This window comes from Sinocyclocheilus anshuiensis, unplaced genomic scaffold (assembly GCF_001515605.1).
Source record: "Sinocyclocheilus anshuiensis isolate Anshui unplaced genomic scaffold, SAMN03320099.WGS_v1.1 scaffold1286, whole genome shotgun sequence".
Lineage (NCBI taxonomy): Eukaryota > Metazoa > Chordata > Actinopteri > Cypriniformes > Cyprinidae > Sinocyclocheilus > Sinocyclocheilus anshuiensis.
In genome coordinates this window covers 909,301-924,210 of record NW_015554223.1, presented here as the reverse complement: position 1 = coordinate 924,210, position 14,910 = coordinate 909,301, and the positions used below count along the sequence as shown (strand labels likewise).

The following is a 14,910-nucleotide window of genomic DNA, read 5'->3' as shown; positions in this document are numbered from 1 at the left end:
GATATCTGCTGGAGTCTTTTTATCTTGACGTTATGAAGGATGGACTGGAGTTTTTTGCCAGAGACAACAAAGAACTAAATGATATGGCACAAACTACTGAAAATGTATATATTAAGGTAAAATACTATTTTTAAAATTATTATTAGTAGTAGTAGTAGTAGTAGTAATAGTAGTAGTAGTAGTAGTAGTAGTATTGCTCTCAGAACAGATCTCTTGTGCATGGAGGAGATGCAGCTGTTTTTGAGAAACCAGGAAGAGGAAGTAAAGAAACAGCTGGAAACATAGGAAAGGAATGCAGAGGCCATGCAGACTAACCTTTTATGATAAATGAACAGCTGCAAGAGACAGAGACACGTCTGCAGCAGTCTGCACTGGGAATGACTCCAGCTGAGCCAATGAGAATCAAGGGTACTCTTTAAAAAAGTAAATCCAGTTTTTGTCTCCTACAATAAATTTATTTTTTTCTTTTCTCTGCTCCTTTTTTGCACTTCTGTCTCAAAGTGATATGAAAGTGACTCCTATCTGTGGAATGACCCAATCACAACCAGGAAATGGAAGTGTGGGAAAAGTTCAACTCTGTTAAAACTGGAATTTTGGAAGATGGAGACAGAAAAGCAATAATAAATTAATCTTCACAGTATAGAGCTCTGTCAGTCTTTAATGAAAAACAGCAGTGTCATATGAAACAAGGCCAGATTAATTAACATAATTCTGAGTCATAGATTGATCAATAGCCATGATCATGATTTTGTGACAGTGCTGCATCATGTTTTTGACTTGTGTTTGTTTTTTTCTACACAGTTTTATGTCACAACAGTCTCTGAGAATTGCACAGGAGAGTCTGCCAAAACCTTTAGTAATATAAGCAGTGATCAGCCCTCACCACTATGACTTTTTAGGTTTTGAGCTCTCCACCAAAATACTGACTGATGGAATGACAACAAAAGATAAGAGAATTGCTTTTTTCTGCACCCTTTTAAAAGTTTTGCTATTTTGCTTTCAGTGAACCAGTTGAAAAGAATGGCTGTAATTACTTCAATAATTAGATGTCAGATTTCCCAGAAAAGGGAATTAAAAGTCTAATTATATGTGTAACTTCTTATTAGTTAGGTTGCTGTAAATGTAGACTCCATTGTACATCACTACATTACGTTAATCTTTAATCTTTCATTAAAAAACGAACAGAACTTGTTTTGATGTTTTGTGTACAGCTGGATTTTACAACATGTTCAGTATGAAACATTTTACAGGAATTCATATAAAAAATAACTAATTTCACTATCATGAACAAACTGTTCTTTTTATTGGATAGAATGAACTACTGATTCATTGAAAAATATGGGTTGTTCTGTGCATGGTAAAAAGTTCAGTATTGCATAACCAGCTCTTCTCTAATTCATCCTGTCTGTGTTTAGCCTCTAGCAGCCCTGAATTTGTGCACATGATCACAGGCACAGGGGGAGGGAGAGAAAGGGGGATGAAAGTTTGAGCCCAGTGAGCTGTACAAAAGGAGCAGTTCATACAAGTCTGAGCAGAAACACTCAGGAAGAATTTTCTCTTCTTAATTTCTTCCAGGGAAGCTCTCTTTTGGTTTCTCTCTTCTTCGTGGACTGTTATTTCTTCATTGGTGATCTGGAGGACAGGACTAGAAGATAAAGACATTACTTTTGTCAGACAGGCTACTTAAGAAGCTCTGTTTATAAATAAACAAATTGACTGAACTTTTTGTTAAAAGATGGAAGATATTGAAAATTACACCAGTTTACAAGAGTTCACAGAAGATATCTCTCATAGTGGAAACAGACCTATACTCACATCACAGGGCAAACAAGGTAATATGTGTGTATATGTGAGTGTGTGAACTTGAGGGGGAGTGGAAGATAAATGTAGAGAAATGTGGGACAAGTCAGAGTAATAAACAACTAGCTGACGATGATTTTGTGCTTCATCAGGGGTTCACAAAGGGGCGAAGTGTTTGAGGGGGCAGGCTTCTCTTGTACTGCTCATTGCTCTACTGACCTCAGTTTGTGCAAACATAGTACTTGGCTTTCTCTGTAAGTAAACACACATTATGCACATAAGCAAGCCTCTGAATCTCTAGTGCAGAGGGTTTCACAACGAACAGAAGAGACTAGACTAGAGATGCACCAATATTAAACTGCGGGACAATACTGATAAGCCAATATTAATATTCAATACTATCTTCTCTAAATAAATTAAAAATAAAGCAATAAAAACTAAAATCACTCATTTTAAATTTAGACATCACAACATGATATAATGTTGTGATGTCTAATGTACAGTAATTTACAGTACGAAAAATTTATATTCATTTTGAGATTTGCTGTTTAAATGTGATTACATATAAATGTGTTATTCAATGAATAAATGTTATTAAATTAATGTTTGCAATTATTTTGAAGCTTGCTAAAGAATGCATTTAAAAGTTTTATTGAATTAATAAAAGTGTAATTAAATTAATGTGAGAGTTAGATGATGGCAAAGGTAATGTAAATGTAATATGGGAAATGAGCATGCACAACATGGACATATACCAATAAATAAAAATATGATATTGGCCAATATCCAATATGGTACTGATATTTTGTAGATTAGAATAGAATAGAATAGGGGGTGCATGGATATTACAATTTTAGGAGATACTGATAAGATGGTATTAAAATTCTAAATGTAAAAAAAATATAAAAATAAGTATAAAAATATTGATAAATACCTATAAATAAAATAAAATTGTATAATACAGCCAAATAAGCAATATGGTACAATATATTTTGTATCCCTACAGAATAGAATAGAATAGCCTTTTTGCTATTGAGCAGTTAAATGTTTTGTATACAGCTTCAGGATATATATGCAGACATAATTCCTAATATAAAATTTCCTGATAGGCAATTATAATAAATAGCTGGTTTACTGGTAGCTAGCTGGTAATTTATAAATGTATTTGTGGTGTCTGAAGTCTTTGCACGGCTGCTAGGTTAAGATATTTATATATAAATATCGGTCTCTCTGCAGTGGTAAACAGTCGCAGATTAGATGTCGCTGTAAAGCCAGTCAAGAATGATGAGTCTAAGGATACGTCTCTAACTCTAAAACTTACCGCCATGCAGGAACGTTTCTCCCGCCTTTGCTCTGAATATACAACCCTTGGACAGACTTGTTCAAAACCGGGTGAGGAAACAAAAATATTTGTGTGTATATATAGCCTTTGAACAGAGGAGTAAAGAGTACCTAAAATCCATACTTGAGTAAAAGTATATTACAGTGAAAATTACTCCACTACACGTTACAAGTCACCAATTCCAAAACAACTTGAGTAAAAGTCTTAGTATCTGATTTTAACAGTACTTAAGTATTTTACTTATACTAAATATAGGCTCAAAGATGCACTAGTCAAAGAGACATGCCAGTGAAAAACTGTAACGTTGTGGAGAAGCTACGGAAAACAGGCAGAGGCAAGGATCTATGTGCAGGTATTTAATGGAAAAACTAGAACAAACAATAAACCAAAAGGAACGAAGAACAGAATGACTGGCAAACAGACAACCATTACATTCGACAACTCACAAGGAGCTAAAGAACATCTAGGGCTATATATACACACAGGGGGCTAACAAGCTTAACAAGATAAGACACACCTGAGGAGACTAATCAAGGGGAACCAATGAACAAATGGACTACAAACTGACTACAAACACCACGGGAGACAGGAAGTGACATAAAAGTCCAGGGCAAGGCATAGAGAGCATGAAACACAAACAAGAAAGAGTTGATTTGTGAGGAGAGCAATCACGTTTATTTTCTGAAACCAAAATAAAACTGAACACCTCAAAATTACATAACAAAAGAACAAACAAACAAAAAAACAATATCCTTCAAAAAGGTCTCTTCAGTGTAATGGATAAGTAAAATATGTTAAGTAAAATTCAAATGCCGAAGCCTTCTTGCAGTGGATGTGCTGGTTTGGGCCTCATTGCCAGATGCAGTCATGTCCTCATCTCATATATAAAACACCTGTGATTCACAAATACTTGCTAAGGAACTGGCATTCACATAAAGTAGCCTTGTTGAAAAGTTTGGGTGAGTAAGGGCAAAACGCACAAGATGCAGTACTTTCAGTGACCTGTAATAGGCAGTATCACATATTTTGTAGCAGAAATAAACTGCTGCAAAAAAAGCTAGGTCCATGCAAAATGTAATGTGTAACTGCAACACTCATTTCAAATGTAGTGGAGTAAAGAGTACAGATACTCATTCAAAAATGTAGTGAAGTAGAGAGTAAAAGTTGCTAATATCTTTGATACTCAGTACAACTACAAAGTATCCAAACAGATACTCAAGTACAGTAACTAATTACATTTAATCCAATACTTTACACCTCTGCCTTTGAATGACATTTAATGCCCAAGGGTCAAACTTAGCTTGTTATTTTCCCTCTCCCTTTCTTTCACCCATTTATTCTTTAACATCTCTCTTCCGCAGTAAACAAATGTAGGCCTTGCCCAGAAGACTGGCTGCATTTAGAAGGGAGGTGTTATTTCTTTAGTGAGGATAAACTTGACTGGCAGCACAGCAAAGACAGCTGCGTGTCTATGGGCGGCCATCTGTCAATACTACACAGCAACCAACAATACTTAAGTCTGTGGCCGTGTTTGTGAATGGACTTCTTACGTATACAAGATGAAAACTTACTTAAAACTTTGTTTCAATAATTATTATATGCAGCATTTATGTTCATTCAATATGGCTGTACTGATATTTTCATTTTTATTACAGCACACACTTGAAAGTGTCGCACGCAATCGTGGTGGACTTGACTATCATTACTGGATTGGTTTATCAGACATTGAGACTGAGGGAGTGTGGAAATGGGTGGACAACACAGTGGTTAATACAATGTACGCACACACACACACACACACACACACACACACAGATAATCTGAACAAAAATAATAATATGTACATATTTAATATATTAATAATTTTATTTTTTTATTTGTCTTGTACCTTTCTACAGAGATTTTCTTCACCGCTGTTGCCTTTAACTTGCCAACTTTTAATTAACAAAGTTTAATTAAACTGAACATCACTGTTTTTTTATTATTATTTTTATTTATTTATTTTAATATTGGTGTAAAAATATTTCCATATAATATTTCAATCATCTGTTTTGGAAAAAAAGCCAATTGTTTAAGTATTATGTATACTTTTTTTCTCACACAGAATATATAGGTCTGTACATGAAAAAAATATAGCTACATTTATATTTTAGGGTGTCCCTACATATTTGGGGGTCCTTGGTCCTTAAAACATCTGAAAACCCTGGATATAGACAAGTAAAACCAAAGCAGGAATTTGTCTTAAAAAATCTCAGTGACAGTCAAGGCAGTGGAGGTTATTTAAATGCAAATTGGTTTCTCTGAGGTGATATTAATATCATGTTTTCCTAAATTGTTCCGCTGCTCTCTGTAGGTTCTGGAGTGAATGAGATAAAGAGCCCAATAACCACCAGTCAGGTGGGATTCATGGAGAAGACTGCACAGTGCTGGACTCACACTCCAAAACGTGGTTTGACGTGCCATGTGATTTCAATTACAAACATATCTGCGAGATGGATCCTATCACCATTAACATTTGATTTGAAGACTATATATAAAACTGTATCTCTATTTTTCTATTGCCTTCATTCTTTTTAATAAACAGTGAAATGGAAATTCTCAGATTCTATTTAGTTTGTGTGTCTTTGATTTGACTTGAGATTTGGGACACTTAAAACATTGCATAATGTTTTTTCCTCTCATCATCACCCCCTTTGCCTCAGGCACCAAATAAAATAAAAAGATTTTATGCAATCAAAGTTATGTTGGCTGGTTTTAGGAAGGTTTCGGGCACTTTTAAGCTGGTCAGGCTTGGAAACCGGCTTAAACCAGCTAAGACTAACAAACCATTTAGGTTGGTTTAAGATGGGTACAAGGAGAATTCAATATAAAACGTAATTCAACACAAGATCTTGACAGTACACAACAGTTAGGATATTTGTTCCACAACATTTTAAGCTATTCTGTGTCTTTACACAACTCCTCTACAGATACATCAAACTTTTGGACACAGGTGATAGTGATATAAGTTAATAAGGTTAATTACATAAATGATTTTAATCTAAACACATGTAATATAAATGTCATTATTTCTTTCCAAACATCTTCTTCTTATCATCATCATCATCATCATCAATGGCTTTGATTCATTGAGAAGACTTCCCAAGACGCTATAATTCTCATAACCACACGGTGGCGATGTTTATCTGCTCACTCTTGCAATCGCTCTGTGAACACGCCCACCCTTCTACCTCTCCGCCAATCAGAGAGCACGTTTTCATGTCGTATCACACTTGCTAACGGAAGTAGCAGTGGCACCACAGTTAACACAAACAACCTCAGTCTTTATAAATAAGGTAAATATACCGCTTTTTCTGCACATTTCCCCAGGCGAAATGTGGTCGCACCTTAATATTAAACATTTGAGCGTACTTGGCAAAGTATGCAACGATGCGTGTGTACGTAAGACCTCAGTTTACTAACGGCAAGGCCTAGCTGCTGGTGTGTTGATGTACTTCATACCTGGTGCTGAACAGACTGACTGGTTTATTCTCTTAAACTGATGTTTATTAGTATTAAACAACACAGAATGCTTTTAGACTCAATTTAACAAAGTATATGTACGGTTAGAATATGGATTCATGCACTAAAATCTAGTAACTGTCGAGGAACACAATTAACACTTTAGTTCACTATAATAAAACATTGTTTTGAGACGTGTTGTTATTCTACTTGCATGCGTGTTAGTTGTCATTTGTAATCTAAATAATCTCATTGTGTCAAGTGCATTTAAATACATCTCTTCTTGGCTGTCTCAGAGATGTAATCTTCTTGTGCATTTGGCAGCCTTGTTTTAATCATCATGAAAGTGCATCATGCATAACTTCGCCCTGATAATGTAGTTATTTTTACCATGAGCCACCTGTCATATTAAATTCTTGCATCAAAGTGTCGTTGAAAGCATATTGCTGTGGATCAACAGCAATTTAACAAGCCCAATGAAGCATGTGTATTGTACATGAGTTACTGAGGCTTTCAAGTACAGATTTAATAAGAACAACTCTTGCATTTAATAGGTCTGAACATAGTACTTTCTATTTATGAAACTTGTTCTTTTGCTTAGAATATCCACCTCATGCTTTCCGAAGCTGGGATCTGTGTTGTTTAAACTCTTTCTCTTCCTTCAGATGGAGGTGGATCAGCTGCTGTCTCTCTCAGGTCCAGCTCTGGCTCAGGCCATCAGCTCTCTGCTGGAAACCCCAGGCCTCTACGTTTTCTCAGACATATTAGAACTGCCCAATGTCCGTGAGGTGAGTTTTTGTGCTAAAAAATCTATTTCAGTTCGACTTGGTGACTTTTCATGAATTCTGTGTCAAATGTAATTGTTTTAAATATCAGCGCCTGTGTGTCATATTCAGTGTCAAGGCTATTAATCATCTGTTCAAGTGCTGAGCTATTTTGTTTTCTTTTTTGATGTGCTTCGCCATGGTGTCTGAAACCAAATCCAATTTTTTGTATATCCTATTCAAATCAGATTAGTGTAGTATGCTCTTGAATACTCTTGAAAAGAGTATGCTACACTAATCTAATTTGAATGGCATATACAAAAAAAAATCATACACACACACAGGGCATCTGATTAATTTAAGTCTGATCAATATAATTTTTTATGGTTTGAAATCTTTCATATTCAATCTGAACAGTCAGGTTGCAATTCCAAGTTTTTGTTTCCCATTCAGAGCATCCCACATATTTGATGTCAGTATGCATTTACATAGACATTTATATTACAATATACATTAGTTTTATATATATATTACACTTACTTACAATATATATTATACTTTACTTCAGTCTTCAGTGTCACATCATCCTTCAGAAATCATTCTAATATGCTGATTGAGCAGTTGTCCTACTTCATTGTGGAAAACATGATAATTTTTTTCATGATTTTTTGACTAGACAGTTCAAAAGAGCATTATTTTTTTTAAATAGAATTTATTGTTACTTTATATATGTCTTTACTGTCATTTTGATTATTTTAAAGTGTCCCTGCTGAATAGAAGGAATCCATTCTTTCTTTAAAAAAAAACATACTGATTCAATCTTATGTTAACATAACACATATTTATTATATTATATATTATTATATTGACATTTGCTAGGAGTGCTGTAATAAAACCAATTGGAAAGTCAACAGATGTCATCACTGCATTACATGCACGCTTCTCCGCCACATATTACACAGAGATCCCAGAGTACTCATGTACCACACCGTCATTCCTACAGAGCCCAGCTAAAGTGTTTACCTGCTAAACACAAAATACTTCAACACTTTGTCACATCAATCTTTGACTGCACTTCACTTTCCCTCTCTCTAGCTGGAGACGGGTCCCCACGCTCCAGTGTACCAGCTTCTCAATCTTTTTGCATATGGAACCTACTGCGACTATAAAGGTAACCATGACAACAAATGATCTGACCAGATATTGGCCCCCTGAGGTGGCAGGTTCATTCCCTGCTCTGACTCAGAATGAGACTGTATATGCTGCCCTTTGCCTTGCTAAATAAGTTAACTCCTGTGAGGGGGAAGCGGGAGTCTCTGGCCCATGTTCTATTGCAGATTTTACCAGGGCTTTAATGTAATTAGTTGTTTTCCTCCCGGCTGTGCGGATGGTTATAATGTATGTTAATTTAATGTATGTCTGCCATTTAGAGAGGGCAGCCTCACTTCCTGAACTCACACCCGCCCAGAAGAACAAACTCCGTCACCTGTCAATCATCAGCCTGGCCTCCAATCTAAAGGTAGTGATTCATCCGTTCTCAACTGAAGGTTTATTAGCACTGTTTTTAATGAGTTCTGTTATGATCAGCACACAGCTGTTAACAATATGGGCTATTAGTGTTATTGACTGCATGATTGACGAAACCAATATTCTCTTATCAAGCCTTTGTAATATTACTAGTACATTATTTTCAAAATGTAAATTAGAAGTTTCAACTTACCCCAGAGCATAGTATTCATAAGTAAAAACAAAACACCTCTTTCTCTGGATAGTGTCTGCCGTATTCACTACTGCTCCAGCAGTTAGAGCTGAAGAATGTGCGCGAGCTGGAAGACCTGCTGATCGAGGCTGTTTACAGTGACATTATCCATGGGAAACTGGACCAGAGGAACCAGCAGGTCGAGGTAGATTGCAGCATAGGTCGAGACCTGGGCCCCAACGAATTACCCAACATTGCCAACACACTGCAGGAGTGGTAAGCGTGCATTTGTGTTTGTGTCAGGATGCTGCAATGTACTCTGTTGCTGATGTAAAAAGGGAAATGCCTTGCTGGTGGTATTAAATATTCTGTCTGTTTGTGTCTCTCAGGTGTACAGGCTGTGAAGCAGTTCTGTGTGGCATTGAGGAGCAGGTGTCAAGAGCCAATCAGTACAGAGAAAACCAGCTCAAGGTCAAAGTTCAAGTGGAAACAGAGGTCTGTGTGTGAATCTTTGTCCATCATAAGTGACATACAATATTAGATCATTTCAATTATAAAGATTTTGGTTTCATGTGGTTTTGGCATATTTTTTTAAATATCATTTGAAGTTTCAAATGACAAAATGTTTCAAAATATAAAAGTAAAAAGCAAATAAAAAGTAAACGTTCTTTGATATTTTCTTTACATTTTGTATACATGATGGGAGTGTACACATGTAATCATTATTTTCAAGGTTTTAAAATGTTTTTCAAGGTTTTTATTTATGAATTTCATGAATCAAGTGATTAAGTCATTTAAAAATATTAATAAATATATTAGATAACATTACAAATATATTATTAAATATAAACGCTACATTTATATTTAACAAATGATACATTTATACACATACATACTGTACATTCTATATAAATAAAACTATAAAATGCATTTTTTTTAAGCATTTTTTTTCTTCATTATGATTTCAAGACAGTTGCATCACCCTGCCCTTTTTTTTTTTCTTTAAGCTCCCAAGAATATCCAAATGAATGTCAATTCAGGAATCTAAAGCATGTTAATCATTGAAGAAGCGTAAATAAGCATCACTTCAATGACCCACATATAAAGGCAGTTTTAGGTGTTTTCCTGTTTGATGAGTAAAATTAAACATTTCTATTTAAGTATATAAAGGCTATATTCAGAATAGATAGTATGTGCTCAGTTTTTGATTGGACTGCCAAAAATTAAGAGTTATGATATGGATATTTTTATATTATTTTAATGTTGCTTAAGGTTAATAAAGTTTTTTTTTTTGCACAAAAACTCGCCCGTTAAGCAACTGAATGCCAGTAGACAGTATACTGTGTCAGGGGTGCCGCTAAGGGGGGGAAAGTTTGGATGATTCTAAGGGCCCACGCACTTTTGGGGCCCCCAGCAAATTAGATATGTCTTCGAGTTCGAGGGGGGGCAAACCGAGCCGGACGATTTGGTCAGTCACGCTTTTAAACACATTTTAGTTTTGCTATAGAAAATCTACAAATTCACACTGATTGGATTGCATAGAGCAGCAGCAAGAAGCGCCTGAGGTTGTCAGGCAACCAGATACACTGCACACGAATTACGACTGCGCTTCTATTTTGAAATACTTTAGCTGGGTTTCCACAGGCAGGGTCACAATTATCTACAGTGTATAATGCTAAAGGTTTTTGGGTTTAGGTTCATAATGTAACGTTAGAACATTTTTTACATTACATGCTGTATGTGCATAGGTAGCTAGCAAACAAGGAATACAGCTGTTAAACTAATAGTCACATTTAGCTGAGTAAAATCATGATTGAGAAACTGCTGGAAATGCTGGTGTTATGGGGTATCCTATTTATTATTTTAGGTTTTTGATTTTTTTTGTTTGCCCCAGTGAAGTATTTCTATTAATATAACTGATTAAGTAGTCAAACTCATTCCTTATCAGCAGAATAGTGTGGTACAGAAAGTCTATGTCCATAGAAAAGTTTCGAATTATGTTACTGATACCTAATGGTCAAAAGCAATAGCTAAAGTAATAGTTCAATATTATTAAATTGCAGACAAAGATTTTGAATAGCTAGGTTGGCTTATACACTATATTGCCAAAAGTATTGGGACCCCCTCTAATGAACAGGTTTGACTACTTTAGTAATTTCCATGAATACAAATCTTAATATTTAAGCATATAATGATATTCTAGGGAATTGTGTGCTTCTAATTTTATACCAATAGTTTGAACAGGACCCTTTTCTATTCTAACACAAGAATGCCTCTGTGTTGTTTGGTGCGGTAGGGGGCCCAACCTCATATTCTTTCATAGGGCCCAAAATTGCTAACGGCGCCCCTGTACTGTGTAGTAATATAGCATCTTGAACATGGCCTCTTTTCACTGTATGTTTAAAGAGTTCATATTTTATATTTCACTTTGACAACTCCAGGATTTAATGACAAGTTTTTTTCTCACCTTTTTATTTAGGTATCAAACCTACAAAAAACCCTCAAGGCAAGTTCTGCTTCCCCATCATCTGGCCCCGCCCCTGCTGGAGCAGCGTCCAATCAGGATGCAGACCAGCCAGCTGAGCCAAGAGACCCTGCCTCCTCTCAGGAACCACGGCAACCAGGAAAAAAGAGTTCAAAGGTCAAAGGGTAAGTGAACTGCATTTTAGGGTTTACTGCCTCAGAATCACCTCCAGTTAGTGTCTATAATGTATTCTGTAATGTACCATAACACTAGAAAGTATCACAGTGGTTTATATTAAAAAAGCCCTGCACAGTTTTTTTGCTATTAAAACTACCAGCCTCACTACACATAAGTCATACATCTCAGGGAGTTAATATTTACTAATGGCATTTTTAAGCACATAGAATGTGATTTATGAGTATTTGTGTCAAAAAACCCTCAAGGCAAGTTCTGCTTCCCCATCATCTGGCCCCGCCCCTGCTGGAGCAGCGTCCAATCAGGATGCAGACCAGCCAGCTGAGCCAAGAGACCCTGCCTCCTCTCAGGAACCACGGCAACCAGGAAAAAAGAGTTCAAAGGTCAAAGGGTAAGTGAACTGCATTTTAGGGTTTACTGCCTCAGAATCACCTCCAGTTAGTGTCTATAATGTATTCTGTAATGTACCATAACACTAGAAAGTATCACAGTGGTTTATATTAAAAAAGCCCTGCACAGTTTTTTTGCTATTAAAACTACCAGCCTCACTACACATAAGTCATACATCTCAGGGAGTTAATATTTACTAATGTAATTTTTAAGCACATAGAATGTGATTTATGAGTATTTGTGTGCGCTGTTTCGGTGAGCTTATGTACTGCTTCCTGCCTTTAGTTAAGTGTGATGTATAAGAAATCACCCACAGGCTTATAGTCCTAATTAAGCCCCAACTAGTTTAAAATTGTCTCTGTCCTGGTTTGGAAATCTCATGTCAGGATGTGCTCTGGAAAGAGAGGGGCTTTTGATCACCACTGCTTTTTCTTTGTCACTGAAGAATGTCAGTTAAGAAGAAGTATAATTTATTCAAGGCTGATCTGAGTCCAAGGCTTTAAAGGCGTCTCAGTGGAGACTCGTCATTAACATTTCAGGACTACTCCTTGTCCATGTGGGAAGCTGCCGCTAATTTTCCAATAATGATTATCAGATTATTAAAATATGATTAGGAGAATACATTAAAGGCATGTCCTGGCTAAGATACACGTTAAGATCATTCGCTTTTGTGGCATAATGAAATTAATTTAGAGTTGCACCTTTTTTAGGCATTCAAAATGAGTGTAAATAGGGCCAGATAATTAAAGGAATAGCTCACTCAAAAATGAAAATGTACTCACCCACAGGCCATCCAATATGTAGTGGAGTTTGTTTTTTCACTGGAACGGATTTGGAGAAATGTAGCATTACATCATTTACTTGTCAATGGATCCTCTACAGTGAATGGATGCCATCAGAATCAGAGGCAAAAAGAATCAAAAAGCTGATAAAAGCATCACAGTAAAGTGATCAATATGACTCCAGTTCATCAGTTGACATCTTGTGAAGTAAAAAGCTGCATGTTTGTAGGAAATAGATCCATCAATAAGGCGTTTTAAATTTAAACTGTAATTTCTGGCCAAAATACCAATTCATAATCCATAATAACACTTCCTCCAGTGAAAAAGTCCATTCCCTGTTGTCCTCTCACATCAAAATCCATAGACTTTTTGTAGAACTGTTTTGGACTGTTTTCGCTTGTAAAGGGTGCTTGATCTGTGCATATTTCTCTCCTGATTCAGACAAGATGACTTTTTCACTGGAGAAGGCGATATTATGGATAGAGGACTTGAAGTTAAAAACGTCTTAATGATCGATTTGTTTTTTACAAACACAGATTTTTACGTCACAATACATAATCATAATCGTGGATTACTTGTGGATTATTGTGATGCTTTTATCAGCTGTTTTGTGAGCAAGTGATGTAATGCTAAATTTCTCCAAATCTGTTCCAGTGAAAAAACAAACTCATCTACATCTTGGATGGCTTGAGGGTAAGTAAATTCTCTGCAAATTTTCATTTTGGTTGAACTAATCCATCAGCATTAAATATGCACCATTTATAGCCACAAGGAAAATCACAAAGTATCATTATAATATCAAATTTTCACCTGAACAATTCTTTCTGTATTTTTCAGGCTTCGTGGGAGTGGAAAGATTTGGTCAAAGTCTAATTGATCTTAAGCGCTGAACTCAATCTTCAGTAACCCACTCACAGACAGACATATTGTGGACTGCTTGCTTGGATAGACAGAAAAACAAAACTTGCCACTTCTCAGACACAAATCATCATCATAATCTAACACAAATACAACTTTTACACAATGCTGGGAGCGTGTTTATGTACATGTGTGCTGTAAATGTCATTTAATTTGACTCATACTCCTTTTCCTTTGCGTGTTTGTTTTGTTTGTTATTAAATCTGGATGTAAATTGATGAAGCCAATGAATAAATGATATCCATCTGTCACCCTGTGTAGTCTCTGGCTTTCATGTTTCCTTTCCTCTAATGTTAAGTGCTGCTAAATGTTTCGTCTCAATGGGGGCATGTCTGCTAAGAGGTCATGACATTAATTAGCCACACTTTAATGTCGGAGCCCTGAAATAACATCCTGGTTTTTTCTCTTTCTGTCTCCCTCTCAGCACATACGCTCTTCCCTCCACTGTGTTATGCAAAATGCCCTTTATCCAGCCATTAAGCTTGACTAAAGCAATGTTTCTCTCTCTGTCCTGCATAATGGTCTGTAATGGTAGCGATTTACTTGTGGTAGCCACTCAAAAATGAAGGAGAACAATAAAAAGCAGAGAGCAATGATATACCTTTACATTAACCTCTGTCTGTAGAAATCCATCCACCTCAAAATCCATGATCCTTTTTACGCACACACCCTCTTCTGTTTCTCTCTATAAATAGTGGTGTTAATTTCAGTCGGTGTGACTGAGGTTCACTGTTTCTCGGTCTCAGCTCTGAGCAGATGGGAGCTGTGAACTTTTGCTGCTTACATACAGTGTGTGTGCGTGTGAAGTGTCTTTGTGTCCTGGTGTTTTGTTGCTGTGCAATGGCTAATGAGTGTTCGTGGTGTCCCTTTGGCCTGGCTGTTTGGCGTGCGTGATTGTATGACTCACTGTCATATAGGCAGTCCTTTCAAACACCACACACACACACACAAAAAAGCACGTTTTAAAACACCAGAGATGGCTTTTTATTGACTTCATAAAACACTGAATCACATTTTTAAGGCAGTGCTACATAAATGATGTGAAACCTCTAAAC

The 14,910-nt window shown here is 36.2% G+C and overlaps 1 protein-coding gene and 1 pseudogene across 1 annotated transcript; both read left to right on the top strand.

The window, feature by feature from the left end:
- The first annotated feature begins 1,242 nt into the window (after nt 1-1,242).
- LOC107671213 (CD209 antigen-like protein C) lies at nt 1,243-5,733 on the top strand (annotated as a pseudogene).
- A 634-nt stretch (nt 5,734-6,367) lies between these two features.
- Nucleotides 6,368-14,106, top strand: LOC107671210 (COP9 signalosome complex subunit 7a-like). Its single transcript, XM_016464108.1, has 8 exons — nt 6,368-6,477; nt 7,309-7,431; nt 8,503-8,578; nt 8,838-8,926; nt 9,180-9,382; nt 9,496-9,601; nt 11,586-11,755; nt 13,775-14,106. Exons 2-8 carry the CDS (start codon nt 7,309-7,311, stop codon nt 13,812-13,814), a joined length of 807 nt encoding a protein of 268 aa, XP_016319594.1. The 5' UTR covers nt 6,368-6,477; the 3' UTR covers nt 13,815-14,106.
- Nucleotides 14,107-14,910: the final 804 nt, after the last annotated feature.